We start from the raw sequence: 13,160 nt of genomic DNA, 5'->3' as shown, positions 1-13,160 counted from the left end.
AGAAGTTTGCAGGGAGCAGCAGCTCACAGGCTCATGTAGAATAATGAATTTTGTAATTGCCAGTGTGTAAGACTGGGGAAAATAAGTAGTTAATCTAAAATGAGCCAGAACTTTTGCATTTATCTTGAAGTATTGTCAGAAGCTGATAATAAAAGTGACTCTTCACTTATGCAGCAATGTAATCTATTACATTTGATTCAAACCTCAAACAAGCATTATAATGGTTACGACGAGACAGAGTCAAATTCCCAACCCCTTAAAATAAACTTCATGGATTCTGACCTTATCCAAGCACTCTGAGCAGTCAGTGTCTTGTGAGTACTGCCTGCAGGGAAGATTGTATTTCCTTACGTATGTTGTGTCTTCTCTCAAATTGTTATGGATGAAATTTAACTCCTTCAAAACACAGGCACTTGGACAGAGTTACAGTAAGCCCAAAATATATGTAACTGTTGCTGAGTGTGTGCACGCGTGAGTGTTATCCAAGTGAGGGATTCTCCAACCCAAGTTGTAGCTCAGCAAACAATTCCTCTTTGTCTCCTACAGCAAGTTCATTTGTTGTTCTTAACCTCTTCAGAAGTCCCAGTAGCATTCCTGCCTCTGTTCAGATAATGATTCCCAGGTTTTTGGCATCCCAGTTTCCTGATAGCTGATGTTCTCCACTAATCCACATTTCAACTTCAGATAAGTTATGTGCTGACTTTCTGTTTCATTACCTGCAGTGTAGTGATGTTAAGACAGTTACATAATAAGATGAAAGACTGCCAAGTATGTGGATATTTCAGCTCCTATTGAGTTTAGGCAGTCTCTGTACTGAAGAGGCGTTGAATGAGGTATCCTCGGGGGAATCAAATTCAAACGCAAACTCAGAACTGTGGCATAAAAACAGATCCACTTTTTATTAATTTGGGCTCATTCCGACAACCTTTTAATATGATAGCTATCTCTATATCAGGACTCCAATTAGGTGAAACGTAATTGCAGGTCTCTTCTGAAATCCAGTTTGACAGGCCTTTTTAAGCTGTGGTTGAATTTTTGAAATTCAATGTAAACCCAGAGGTTTGTCCCTTGCCAACCATTTCACAATAAAGGCAGGAATGTTGGCTAATAATGTGCTTAATTCTCACTTAAAGAAACCTTCTAATTATCCAGCCCATCCTGTTGTGAGTTGTACATCACCTAAATATACACCCAAGACTTTACACCAAAAGCCCATTAATCCTGGGAAAGCGTATTGCCTTTGGAGAAAACTAAGAAATGTCTCCTGGTGGATGATTTTCCTTTTCCTATCTCTTTCTTGGAAACGCTGACTGTTCAGTGGGTGTCCGCAGATTTTTGTCCCAAGGAATTATTCCTTCGGTGTGTGCCTGGAGAAGGAACAGAAAACCATTTCCCCTTGAGTATGTTCTGCTGTTCGGTTAGATCATTACTGATATATTTCGTGCCTTGATTTCTGTGACCTCGAATACCCTTGCCCGACAAAAGGGTACTTAATGTTGTTATATACTTCAGCTTCATTTACTTCCATTTCTCTTAATCCTTTTATCTAACAAAACATTTATTGATCTTAGTCTTGAAAGTGTCAATTGATCTGGATTCTCTGGTGGCAGGCTACTTTCAAGACATCTCCGCCCAATGCTCTGCTCGCGCAACATTCACTCAGAGGAATCACTGGACAATGGTCACACACGAGAACTCTGACTTATTTTTTCCTTCCATAACCCTGGGGTTAATTGTAGTGTTCACGCTGAGATTAATTATTTCACTAAAGCTATGAACTTGGACCTTCTGGTTTGAATGCCTCAGTGTGAAAGCAGGCAGTCCCTTTTACCCTGTCTTTGCATTGACATGGTCATTGCAATAATAATGCATAAGTTCAGGGAAGGTGGATGATGATGCAGAAGCACTGACTACATAAGACCTAAGGAGTAAGCTGCTGAAGGAATCTGATGAATGATGGGACTGTGGAGGCCAAAGTTAACAGAAATTCTACTCTTGGAATATCAAGAGAGACATAGTGAAATGTTTGGATAATTACTTTGACAGTGAGAAAAATTTTCCACTTATTCTTTGTTGAAATCCTGTGTGTTAATGAAAAGCTATGGCTGAGATGAGTAGGGGTTGTTTTTTGCAGAGTTTCATGATTGAGAAGGGCACGTTATGGAGACTCAAGCAGGTTAACCAACTTCCACTGCAGAATGACATGATTCTAAGGTGAAAATCATATAGTTACTGAAATCAAGACTGAATAATTTAATAGGATATTATAATTCAAGTCATCAATAACTTTTCAAAACAAATTTTAATTCTAAAATTTCAAGATTGAACAAGATTATTTGAAAGTGGGGAGAGTCTGTATTTTTAAAGTTTAGTTTTTAGGATGTTGCTGACAAGGCCAGAGTTTATTGCTGTGAGAAGGTAGTGGTGAGTCTAGCTGAGCAACTACAGTCAGTGTGCTGTACGTACACCGTGCTGTTAGCAACGGAGTTCCAGGATTTTGAAACAGTGACAATACAACAGGTGAGAAAGAGGGGAGGATTTTTACTAGTTGAAAAGATGGTTGCCTTTATTCCTACTGTTTTCTTTTTGTATTTCATATTATGCTCTGTTATCTGATTTCCCTTTCTTAATAATGTCTGTTTAAAAATGTAGGTTCCAGAAGATCACTTTGGTCGGAAGTGGTAGTCTACAGATAAATGATGTCTCAGAAGATGATGCTGGGATTTACAACTGCATTGTGGAGAATGGGAATGAAACGATGCATGCTCAAACAGAGCTTAGTGTGCAAGGTACAATAACCAAACATATAACTAAGTGTGTTGGGGATATCTCAGCTTCTTTAGATGTTCACTCTCAGTTTGGGTAATTACACAAATCAGGCACGATCCATTTACTATTAACACAATTATGCTTTGTGCAGTGGAGTGTGTGATATGTGTAGTTAACGTCTGTGTGGGGTGAGTAGATGGTATAATTGTTTATTTGTTGTTCAGACACAAATCATTCAGCCCATGAATCTAACGAGCTCCTATCTCACTGCCTTTCACCCACTAAGCATAGCCTTCAATTACTTTCTCATTCATTTAGGAAAGCTCTTCGAAACTTATCGAAAATGAAAGCAAATAATGCAGATGCTAAAAAACTGAAATAAAAAAAATCCTAGAGAAACTCAGCAGATCTGATAGCATATGTAGAGAGAAAAACAGTTTTGACAGCACTTTGTGTTTTTGTTTTATATTTTATCTCATAAATGGACGCATTGTTTTGGACACAGGAAAACAGCTTTTTGCTGATTTGCTCCCCTCCTGCTATGAGGATGCAGCTGATGAAGAAGTTTTGCGTGTTCCAAAAGCATAGTCCCACTGAAGTATAAATTAAAATCTTAAAAGTAATCTGGAGTCCAGGAGGGAAATGCTGTCAACAGCTTGGCATTTAATTCTTTCTTTGATTTTTTTTTTCTGAGCATTGCCAGTTTCCAGCTTCTGACCAGGCTTGAGTTATGAGTCTAGCCCACTCTGAGCCTATTTGGCCTGTTCCATTTATATGGAGATGTTGGATGTGCTCTGGGTGTTTACTGTGTTGGTTCATGCACACAGTGTCATTTTCTTTCAGGTTTTCTTCTTCATCCCAGTTCCCACTCCTGATCTGTGCTACTGACTTAATTGAAATTTGATCCTTTGAGTCCCTCAGGTTGGTAAGGGAATGTCAGCCAGAATTTTGCATCCCGATTATTATTCAATGCCCTGACCCCAACTAGACAATGACCATCAGTGTTGGGCAGGACCCAATGTTACTCTGATGCCTACTATGGTTGACTAGCCTGGTGCAGGCCAAAGATACTTTGGAAATGGTCATTTTGGAAAGTACTAGCAGCTGACCTGAGAATTAACAGTAACATGTTTGACCTCAGCAGTACGATGCCTGGTTCCCTTCTCCCAAACTCCAGTTGTTTGGTGAGCACTCTGAGCTGTGTGATCAAATACTGAAGATTATTAAATCACTGCGGCTAGCAGTGGAATGAGATTAAAGTAATGAATTAAGATAAATCACACATAGAATGTATCATACAGACATATGTCCACTAGACCATTAAACTTTAAGATGTAGAAGCAGAAGTGGCCAATCATAGAGTCATAGAGATGTACAGCATGGAAGCAGACTCTTTAGTCCAACCTGTCCATGCCGACCAGGTATCCTAACCCAATCTAGTCCCATCTGCCAGCACCCAGCCCGTATCTCTCCAAACTCTTCCTATTCATATACCCATCCAGATGCCTCTTAAATGTTGCAGTTGTATCAGCCTCCACCACATCCTCTGGCAGCTCATTCCTTACACGTACCACCCTCTGCATGAAAAAGTTGTCCCTTAGGTCTCTTTTGTATCTTTCTCCTCTCACCCTAAACCTATGCCCTCTCGTTCTGGACTCCCCGACCTCAGGGTAAAGACTTTGTCTATTTATCCTACCATGCCACTCATAATTTTGTAAACCTCTGTAAGGTCACCCCTCAGCCTCCGACGCTCCAGGGAAAACATCCCCAGCCTGTTCAGATCCTCCAACCCTGGCAACATCCTTGCAAATCTTTTCTGAACCCTTTCAAGTTTCACAACATCTTTCTGATTGGAAGGAGACCAGCATAGCACACAATATTCCAACAGTGGCCTAACCAATGTCCTGTACAGCCGCAGCATGACCTCCCAACTCCTGTACTCAGTACTCTGACCAAGAAAGGAAAGCATACCAAACGCCTTCTTCACTATCCTATCTACCTGCGACTCCAATTTCAAGGAGCTATGAACCTGCACTCCAAGGTCTCTTTGTTCAGCAACACTCCCTAGGACCTTACCATTAAATGTATAAGTCCTGCTAAGATTTGCTTTCCCAAAATTCAGCACCTCGCATTTATGTGAATTAAACTCCATCTGCCACTTCTCAGCCCATTGGCCCATCTGGTCCCGATCCTGTTGTAATCTGAGGTACCCCTCTTCGCTGTCCACTACACCTCCAATTTTGGTGTCATCTGCAAACTTATTAACTGTACCTCTTATGCTCGCATCCAAATCATTTATGTAAATGACAGAAAGTAGAGGGCCCAGCACCGATCCTTGTGGCACTCCACTGGTCACAGGCCTACAGCCTGAAAAACAGCCCTTCACCACCACCTCTGTGTTCTACCTTTGAGCCAGATCTGTATCCAAATAGCTAGTTCTCCCTGTATTCCATGAAATCTAACCTTGCTAATCAGTCTCCCATGGGGAACCTTGTCGAATGCCTTACTGAAGTCCATATAGATCACATCTAGTGCTCTGCCCTCATCAATCTTCTTTGTTACTGTTTCAAAAAACTTAATGAAGTTTGTGAGACATGATTTCCCACGCACAAAGCCATGTTGACTATCCCGAATCAGTCCTTGCCTTTCCAAATATATGTACTTCCTGTCCCTCAGGATTCCCTCCAACAACTTGCCCACCACTGAGGTCAGGCTCACTGGTCTATAGTTCCCTGGCTTGTCTTTACTGCCATTCTTAAACAGTGGCACCATGTTTGCCAACCTCCAGTCTTCCGGCACCTCACCTGTGACTATCGATGATACAAATATCTCAGCAAGAGGCCCAGCAATCACTTCTCTAGCTTCCCACAGAGTTCTTCGGTACACCTGATCAGGTCCTGGGGATTTATCCACTTTTAACCGTTTCAACACATCCAGCACTTCCTCCTCTGTAATCTGGACATTTTGCAAGATGTCACCATCTATTTCCCTACAGTCTATATCTTCCATATCCTTTTCCACAGTCAATACTGATGCAAAATATTCATTTAGTATCTCCCCCATTTTCTGTGGCTCCACACAAAGTCCGCCTTGCTGATCTTTGAGGGGCCCTATTCTCTCTCTAGTTACCTTTTTGTCCTTAATATATTTCAGCCCATTAAGTCTGCTCTGTCATTCAACAAGACCTTTGCTGATTTGATAATCCTCAACTCCACTTCCCAGCCTTTTCCCCATAACCTTTGATTCCCTTCCTGATTGAATTTTTGTTTGTCCCAGCTTTAAATATACTTAATGACCCAGCTTCAACAGCCCTCTGTAAAGAATTCCATAGATTCATTACTATCTGAGAGATGAAATTCCTCCTTATCTCTGTCTTAAATGTGCAATCTCTTATTCTGAGATTGTCTTCTGGTCATAGACTGTCCCACAAGGAGAAACAAATTTTCCTCATCAACCCTGTTCCCTAAGTGCCCTAAGAATCTTGTATAATTCAATAAGGTCTCCTCTCATTCTTTTAAACTCCAGTGAATACAACTCCAACCTACTTGAACTCTCCTCATAAGAGAAACCCTATCTACCCAGAAATGATCTTGTTAATCTTCTCTGGACTGCCTCCAATACCTGGATACCTGGATCCAGATACCTGGATATCTTTCCTAGAAAACAATTCAGAATATTCCAACTGTGGTCTGACCCATGCTTTGTATAATTTTTAGCAAGGTTTTCTGAATTGTGTACTGCATTCCCATTGTAATGAGTGGTTGGTTAGCTCAGTTGGCTGAATAGACTGTTTGAGATGCAGTGAGGGTTCAATTCCCACACCGGCAGAAGTTACTATGAAGGACTCTCCTTCCCAACATCTCCCCTCACTGAAAGCACTGGTAACCCTCGGGTTAAACCACCACCAATCGTCTCTGCGATGAGAGAGCAACCTTATGGTCAGGAGGACTGTGGGCAACATTATCCTTTGAAATCAAGACCAATATTCCATTTGTCTTTTTTGTAAGCTGCTGAACTTTGATGCAAACTTTTTGTGATTCACAGAAGATGACCCCAGAATCCTTCTGTGCTTGCTCAGCTTTGTGTAGTCTTTCTCCATTTAAATAATATTCAGTTCCTCTATTCTTTTTGTCAAAGGGCATGACCTCAGACTTTGATACATTATATTCCATCTATCAAACCTTCTCACCCCAGGCGTGGTGTTGCTTGATGAATCTGGTAATTTGGTTAAATATCAAGGTTTGTAACTATGCTGAACAGATGTGGTCACTGGGGACTGGAAACTCGCTTTGCACAAAATAGCAATTAAAGCAATACATAAATGTTGAGCCGTTCATAGAAGCTATCTTTAGGGGCTGCAGTTTCCTCTTCCCCATCGCTTTGTTTGAAGATGGAGTACAACATAAAATTCAGCAGTTGCCTCACCGTGACCTGTCTGAAACGTTGCATGTTGTAGTGAAGCTCTTGGCTGGCCCACTTGCCCTTAGACCTAACAGAGCCTGAGGTGGTTAATTAATAGCCACTAAAGGGCTACCTCCTACTGCTGGTAATTTATCTGTGGGGAGGCGAAGCCCACGCCATGTGGTAAGCAGGCAGCTTTGGCTATGTGGAGTCACTTAGCCAGGTTAGGGGGTGGGGAATCCTGTCTGAGAATTGCCTGGATTCATTGGTACCATCTCATTCTGCTCCTTTAATTATTCTCATAGCCTCTTGAACTTGGTCCCTGTATTGCTCCTTGACCACTCACTTCTCCTACTGAGATACCGCGCTCATAGAACTTTGGTCCTCGATGTTGTGCCTACTTGGCCTCCTTAATTTTGGTGACCGCCTGTTGTCCCAGTGGCACTCTCGAATTAGAGTTACCACATTGCTGACTAGCTAATTGTTGTGTTAGGTGGGAGTTACTCCCACTTCGAATCAATAAAGCTAGCTCCCAGTGTTAAAACTGCTGAGGGGCAGCTGTCATTGTGGGCAGGTTCCCCCAAGCCCGACTGGCCTTTAGCTAGGGATGGGGCTTGGGAGACGGTACCTTGTAAAATATAACTCCAGAATGTTAGATCTTTTAGAACTTTAGAAATTTAAACCAACCCTTTTACACACGCTAATGACACACGCACCATCCTGACTTGCTGTTCCTTCAGTGTTGCTGGATCAAAGTCTTAGAATTCCCTCCCTCATAGCATTGTGAGTGTCCCTATACCCAAAGGTCTGCAGTAGTTCAAGAAGGCAACTTACAACACCTTCCCCAGGGCAATTAGGGATGACCAACACATGCTGATCGAACCAGCGATTCCCACATACCATGGACAAATAAAAAAAGTGAAGCTATGTTCCTAGAAAGTAGAGGAAGTGCCCTGAGAACAAGAGGTGAGCAGATCAGTAAATAATGTGATTTGCTCCTGATTATCTCTCCTGTCCCTGTGTAAGACTAAAGTGCAGTTTTTAGTCTGTCATATCTGTGGCAGTTTTAGTCACGTTTCCGACCTTTGTTCATTCACCCTTTTGCACTCCCTGTGAAAGAGATGTTTCCGAAGTTTGACTCTAATATCTGAGTTTTATGTGTATTTTCCACATGTGTGATGTAGAGAATGATTGAATCCACCTGGAGTAATTAGGTTGTGTCTGCAGCTCACTCTAGTTGAATTGTTGGTGATTTCATAATCTGGCCTTTTGGCCAATGAAGTGCTGAACACTTGTGTAATGTAATCACCTGGTGACATTTGATCAATTTGTCAGGTGTTAGGAGTGTGATTCACAATCTGGTTATTAGCAAATTTCCTAACCTGACTGGAAAGAAACCTCAATAGAGGAGATTATATCAGTTTTAAAAATGAATGTTTACAACAATCTAATCTTTGAATCAGTGCATAGACCAAGGACTTGAACTGGCAAATCAGCTGCAGTACTCTGTGTATTTGCAGAAATACCTAAGTTTGCCTTCTGTATGGCGGGTGCACACTTGCTCCTTGAAATGAGCACAGGGTGAAGCTGATCTGTATTTTGCTCCCTGCTCCAATAGGCCACCTTTGAGTAAAGTCTAACAAATGATCTAAGATTCTTGACAAATTGTTCAAATAAATGAGCATTGTACAGTCTAAAGTGACCTATTCCATCAAACAGCTAACAATCCCAGTGTGGTTTCAGGCCAGGTGCCTTGGACCATAACAGCTCCCACATACAGATACATTTAACTGGATTTGTGATTTGCTCATTGCAGCTGTCTCAGACACGAATGATTTTATATAAGTGATGAGTAATTAGTAGCCATAGCAACAGGCTGTGCCAGCCATTAAGATGCAACTGAGTTTAATGAAGATTTGGTAAAGAATTAAGCCATGGACTCAGCTCCCATGTTTATTGTAGTTTACCTATTAGAGAGACAACAAACGGTGACTTGACTTTAAACTAATTCTGCAAATGTTGATAAACAAATTATTGTAATAAAATAAAAATGTTCAGTAATAAGTCTACAGTTATGAGACTGTTTAGCCATCTTAATTCACAGATTCAGAAAACCCTCTTCCTCAGTTGATTTTTTTTAATTGATTCATGGGATGAGGGTTTCAGTGGCGAGGCAGGCAGTGATTGCCCACCTCTAATTGTCCGAAGGGCAATAAAGAGTCAACTACATTACTGAGAGTCTGGAGTCATACGTGGGCCAGACCATGTAAGGATGGCAGTTTCCTTCCCTAAAGGGCAGTCGTGAACCATATGGGTCTTTCTGACAGTTGGCAATGGATTCATGGGTATCATTGGACTCCTAATTCCAGATATTATTAAATTCAACTTATACCCATCTGCCATGGCAGGATTCAGACCTGGGTCCCCAGCACATTACCTGGGTCTGGATTAACAGTCCAGACTAGGCCATCACCTCCCTCCCTCCCTTGTTCCTTCTGTTATTTTTGCTGAGAAACACATATGGTTACAGCTTTTTGTCTTTTAATCATCCAGACAATTTGCAGGAGATACCAGGGTAAAGGAGAAACAAAAATATGAACTTGTTGAATGTAAATTTCAGAACTAGTGAGATGCTATGTTGTACATGGTATGTTCCAGGCTACTTATCAAATGGTATATTGCTTTTGATGTTAGCAAGAAGCCAGGTACTGACCATACCCAACTCTTCCATGCCTGCAAAACTTCTGACAGTGTCCAACATTAGATATGATTCTGCTGTTGGACAATATTGGTTGGATTATCCTGAGCGTGTAAAGAATAACATGGACTATCATACAGTCATAGAGATGTACAGCATGGAAACAGATCCTTTGGTCCAACCCGCCCATGCCGACCAGATATCCCAACCCAATCTAGTTCCACCTGCCAGCACCCAGCCCATACCCCTCCAAACCCTTCCTATTCACATAACCATCCAAATGCCTCTTAAATGTTGCAATTGTACCATCGTCCACCACTTCCTCTGGCAGTTCATTCCATCCACGTACCATCCTCTGCGTGAAAAAGTTGCTCCTTAGGTCTCTTTTATATCTTGCCCCTCTCACCCTAAACCTATGCCCTGTAGTTCTGGACTCCCCAACCCCAGGGAAAAGACTTTGCCTATTTATCCTATCCATGCCCCTCATAATTTTGTAAACCTCTATAAGGTCACCCCTTAGTCTCCGACGCTCCAGGGAAAACAGCCTCAGCCTGTTCAGCCTCTCCCTGTAGTTCAGATCCTCCATCCCTGGCAACATCCTTGTAAATCTTTTCTGAACCCTTTCAAGTTTCACAACATCTTTCTGATAGGAAGGAGACCAGAATTGCACGCAATATTCCAACAGTGGCCTAACCAATGTCCTGTACATTGATCTCTCAACTCCTGTACCCAATACTCTGACCAATTAAGGAAAGCATACCAAGCGCCGCCTTCACTATCCTATCTACCTGCGACTCCACTTTCAAGTAGATATGAACCTGCACTCCAAGGTCTCTTTGTTCAGCAACACTCCCTAGGACCTTACCATTAAATGTATAAGTCCTGCTAAGATTGCTTTCCCAAAGTGCAGCAACCTTGCATTTATCTGAATTAAACTCCATCTGCCACTTCTCAGCCCATTGGCCCATCTGATCCAAATGCTGTTGTAATCTGAGGTAACTCTCTTTGCTGTCCACTACACCTCCAATTTTGGTGCCAAATGCAAACTTACTAACTGTACTCCTTATGCTCGCATCCAAATTTTTTTTAGATTACTTACAGTGTGGAAACAGGCCCTTCGGCCCAACAAGTCCACACCGACCCGCCGAAGCGCAACCCACCCATACCCCAACATATACCCCTTACCTAACACTATGGGCAATTTAGCATGGCCAATTCACCTGACCCGCACATCTTTGGACTGTGGGAGGAAACCGGAGCACCCGGAGGAAACCCACGCAGACACGGGGAGAATGTGCAAACTCCACACAGTCAGTCGCCTGAGGCGGGAATTGAACCCAGGTCCCTGGTGCTGTGAGGCAGCAGTGCTAACCACTGTGCCACCGTGCCGCCAGGGAAAAATCATTTTACGTAAATGACAAAAAGTAGAGGGCCCAGTACCTATCTTATGGCACTCCACTGGTCACACGCCTCCAGTCTGAAAAACAACCCTCCACCACCACCTCTGTGTTCTACCTTTGAGCCAGATCTGTATCCAAATGGCTAGTTCTCCCTGTATTCCATGAGATCTAACCTTGCTAATCAGTCTCCCATGGGGAACCTTGTCGAATGCCTTACTGAAGTCCATATAGATCACATCTAGTGCTCTGCCCTCATCAATCTTCTATGTTACTTTTTCAAAAAATTCAATCAAGTTTGTGAGACATGATTTCCCATGCACAAGGCCGTGTTGACTATTCCAAATACATGGACATCCTGTCCCTCAGGATTCCCTCCAATAACTTGTCCACCACCGAGGTCAGTTCTTTAGTTCCCTGGTTTGTCCTTACCACCCTTCTTAAATAGTGTCACCACGTTTGCCAACCTCCAGTCTTCCGGCACCTCACCTGTGACTATCGATGATACAAATATCTCAGCAAGAGGCCCAGCAATCACTTCTCTAGCTTCCCACAGAGTTCTCGGGTACACCTGATCAGGTCCTGGGGATTTATCCACCTTTAACCGTTTCAAGACCTCTAGCACTTCCTCCTCTGTAATCTGGACATTTTGCAAGATGTCACCATCTATTTCCCTACAGTCTATATCTTTCCTATCCTTTTCCACAATAAATACTGATGCAAAATATTCATTTAGTATCTCCCCCATTTTCTGTGGCTCCACACAAAGGCCACCTTGCTGATCTTTGAGGGGCCCTATTCTCTCCCTTTTGTCCTTAATATATTTGTAAAACCCCTTTGGATTCTCCTTAATTCTATTTGCCAAAGCTATCTCATGTCCCCATTTTGCCCTCCTGATTTCCCTCTTAAGTATACTCCTACTTTCTTTATACTCTTCTAAGGATTCATCGTTCTATCCTGTCTGTACCTGACATATGCTTCCTTCTTTTTCTTCACCAAACCCTCAATTTCTTTTGTCATCCAGCATTCCCTATAGTTACCAGCTTTCCCTTTCACCCTGACAGGAATATACTTTCTCCTGATTCTTGTTATCTCATTTCTGAAGGCTTCCCATTTTCCAGCCATCCCTTTACCTGCGAACATCTGCCTCCAATCAGCTTTTGAAAGTTCTTGCTTAATACCGTCAAAATTGGCCTTTCTCCAATTTAGAACTTCAACTTTTAGATCTGGTCTATCCTTTTCCATCACTATTTTAAAACAAATAGAATTATGGTCACTGGCTCCAGAGTGCTCCCCCACTGACACCTCAGTCACCTGCCCTGCCTTATTTCCCAAGAGTAGGTCAAGTTTTGCACCTTCTCTAGTAGCTACATCCACATGCTGAATCAGAAAATTGTCTTGTACACACTTAAGAAATTCCTCTCCACCTAAACCTTTAACACTATGGCAGTCCCAGTTGATGTTTGGAAAGTTAAGATCCCCTACCATAACTACCCTATTATTCTTACAGATAGCTGAGATCTCCTTACAAGTTTGTTTCTCAAGTTTCCCTCTGACTATTGGGGGGTCTATAATACAATCCCAATAAGGTGATCATCCCTTTCTTATTTCTCAATTCCACCCAAAAAACTTTCCTGGATGTATTTGCGGGAATATCTTCCCTTAGCAATGCTATCCCTTATCAAAAATGCCACTCCCCCTCCTCTTTTGTCTCCCTTCCTATCCTTCCTGTAGCATTTGTATCCTGGAACATTAAGCTGCCAGTCCTGCCCATTCCTGAGCCATGTTTCCGTAGTTGCTATGATATCCCAGTCCCATGTTCCTAACCATGCCCTGAGTTCATCTGCCTTCCCTGTTAGGTCCCTTGCATTGAGATAAATGCAGTTTAAATTTAT

The 13,160-nt window shown here is 42.2% G+C and overlaps 1 protein-coding gene across 4 annotated transcripts in view; it reads left to right on the top strand.

The window, feature by feature from the left end:
• Positions 1–13,160, top strand: part of neo1a (neogenin 1a) — a 206,149-nt gene that overhangs the window by 125,342 nt on the left and 67,647 nt on the right. For all 4 annotated transcript variants that reach the window (XM_060853834.1, XM_060853833.1, XM_060853832.1 and 1 more), the window contains exon 5: positions 2,653–2,789. In XM_060853834.1, coding sequence (XP_060709817.1) covers positions 2,653–2,789 — 137 coding nt within the window. The remainder of the gene's footprint in view (positions 1–2,652; positions 2,790–13,160) is intronic.

The sequence above is a fragment of the Hemiscyllium ocellatum genome, chromosome 42 (genome assembly GCF_020745735.1).
Source record: "Hemiscyllium ocellatum isolate sHemOce1 chromosome 42, sHemOce1.pat.X.cur, whole genome shotgun sequence".
Lineage (NCBI taxonomy): Eukaryota > Metazoa > Chordata > Chondrichthyes > Orectolobiformes > Hemiscylliidae > Hemiscyllium > Hemiscyllium ocellatum.
Note: the sequence above shows the minus strand (reverse complement) of the source record. Positions and strands in the feature narration are given on the sequence as shown.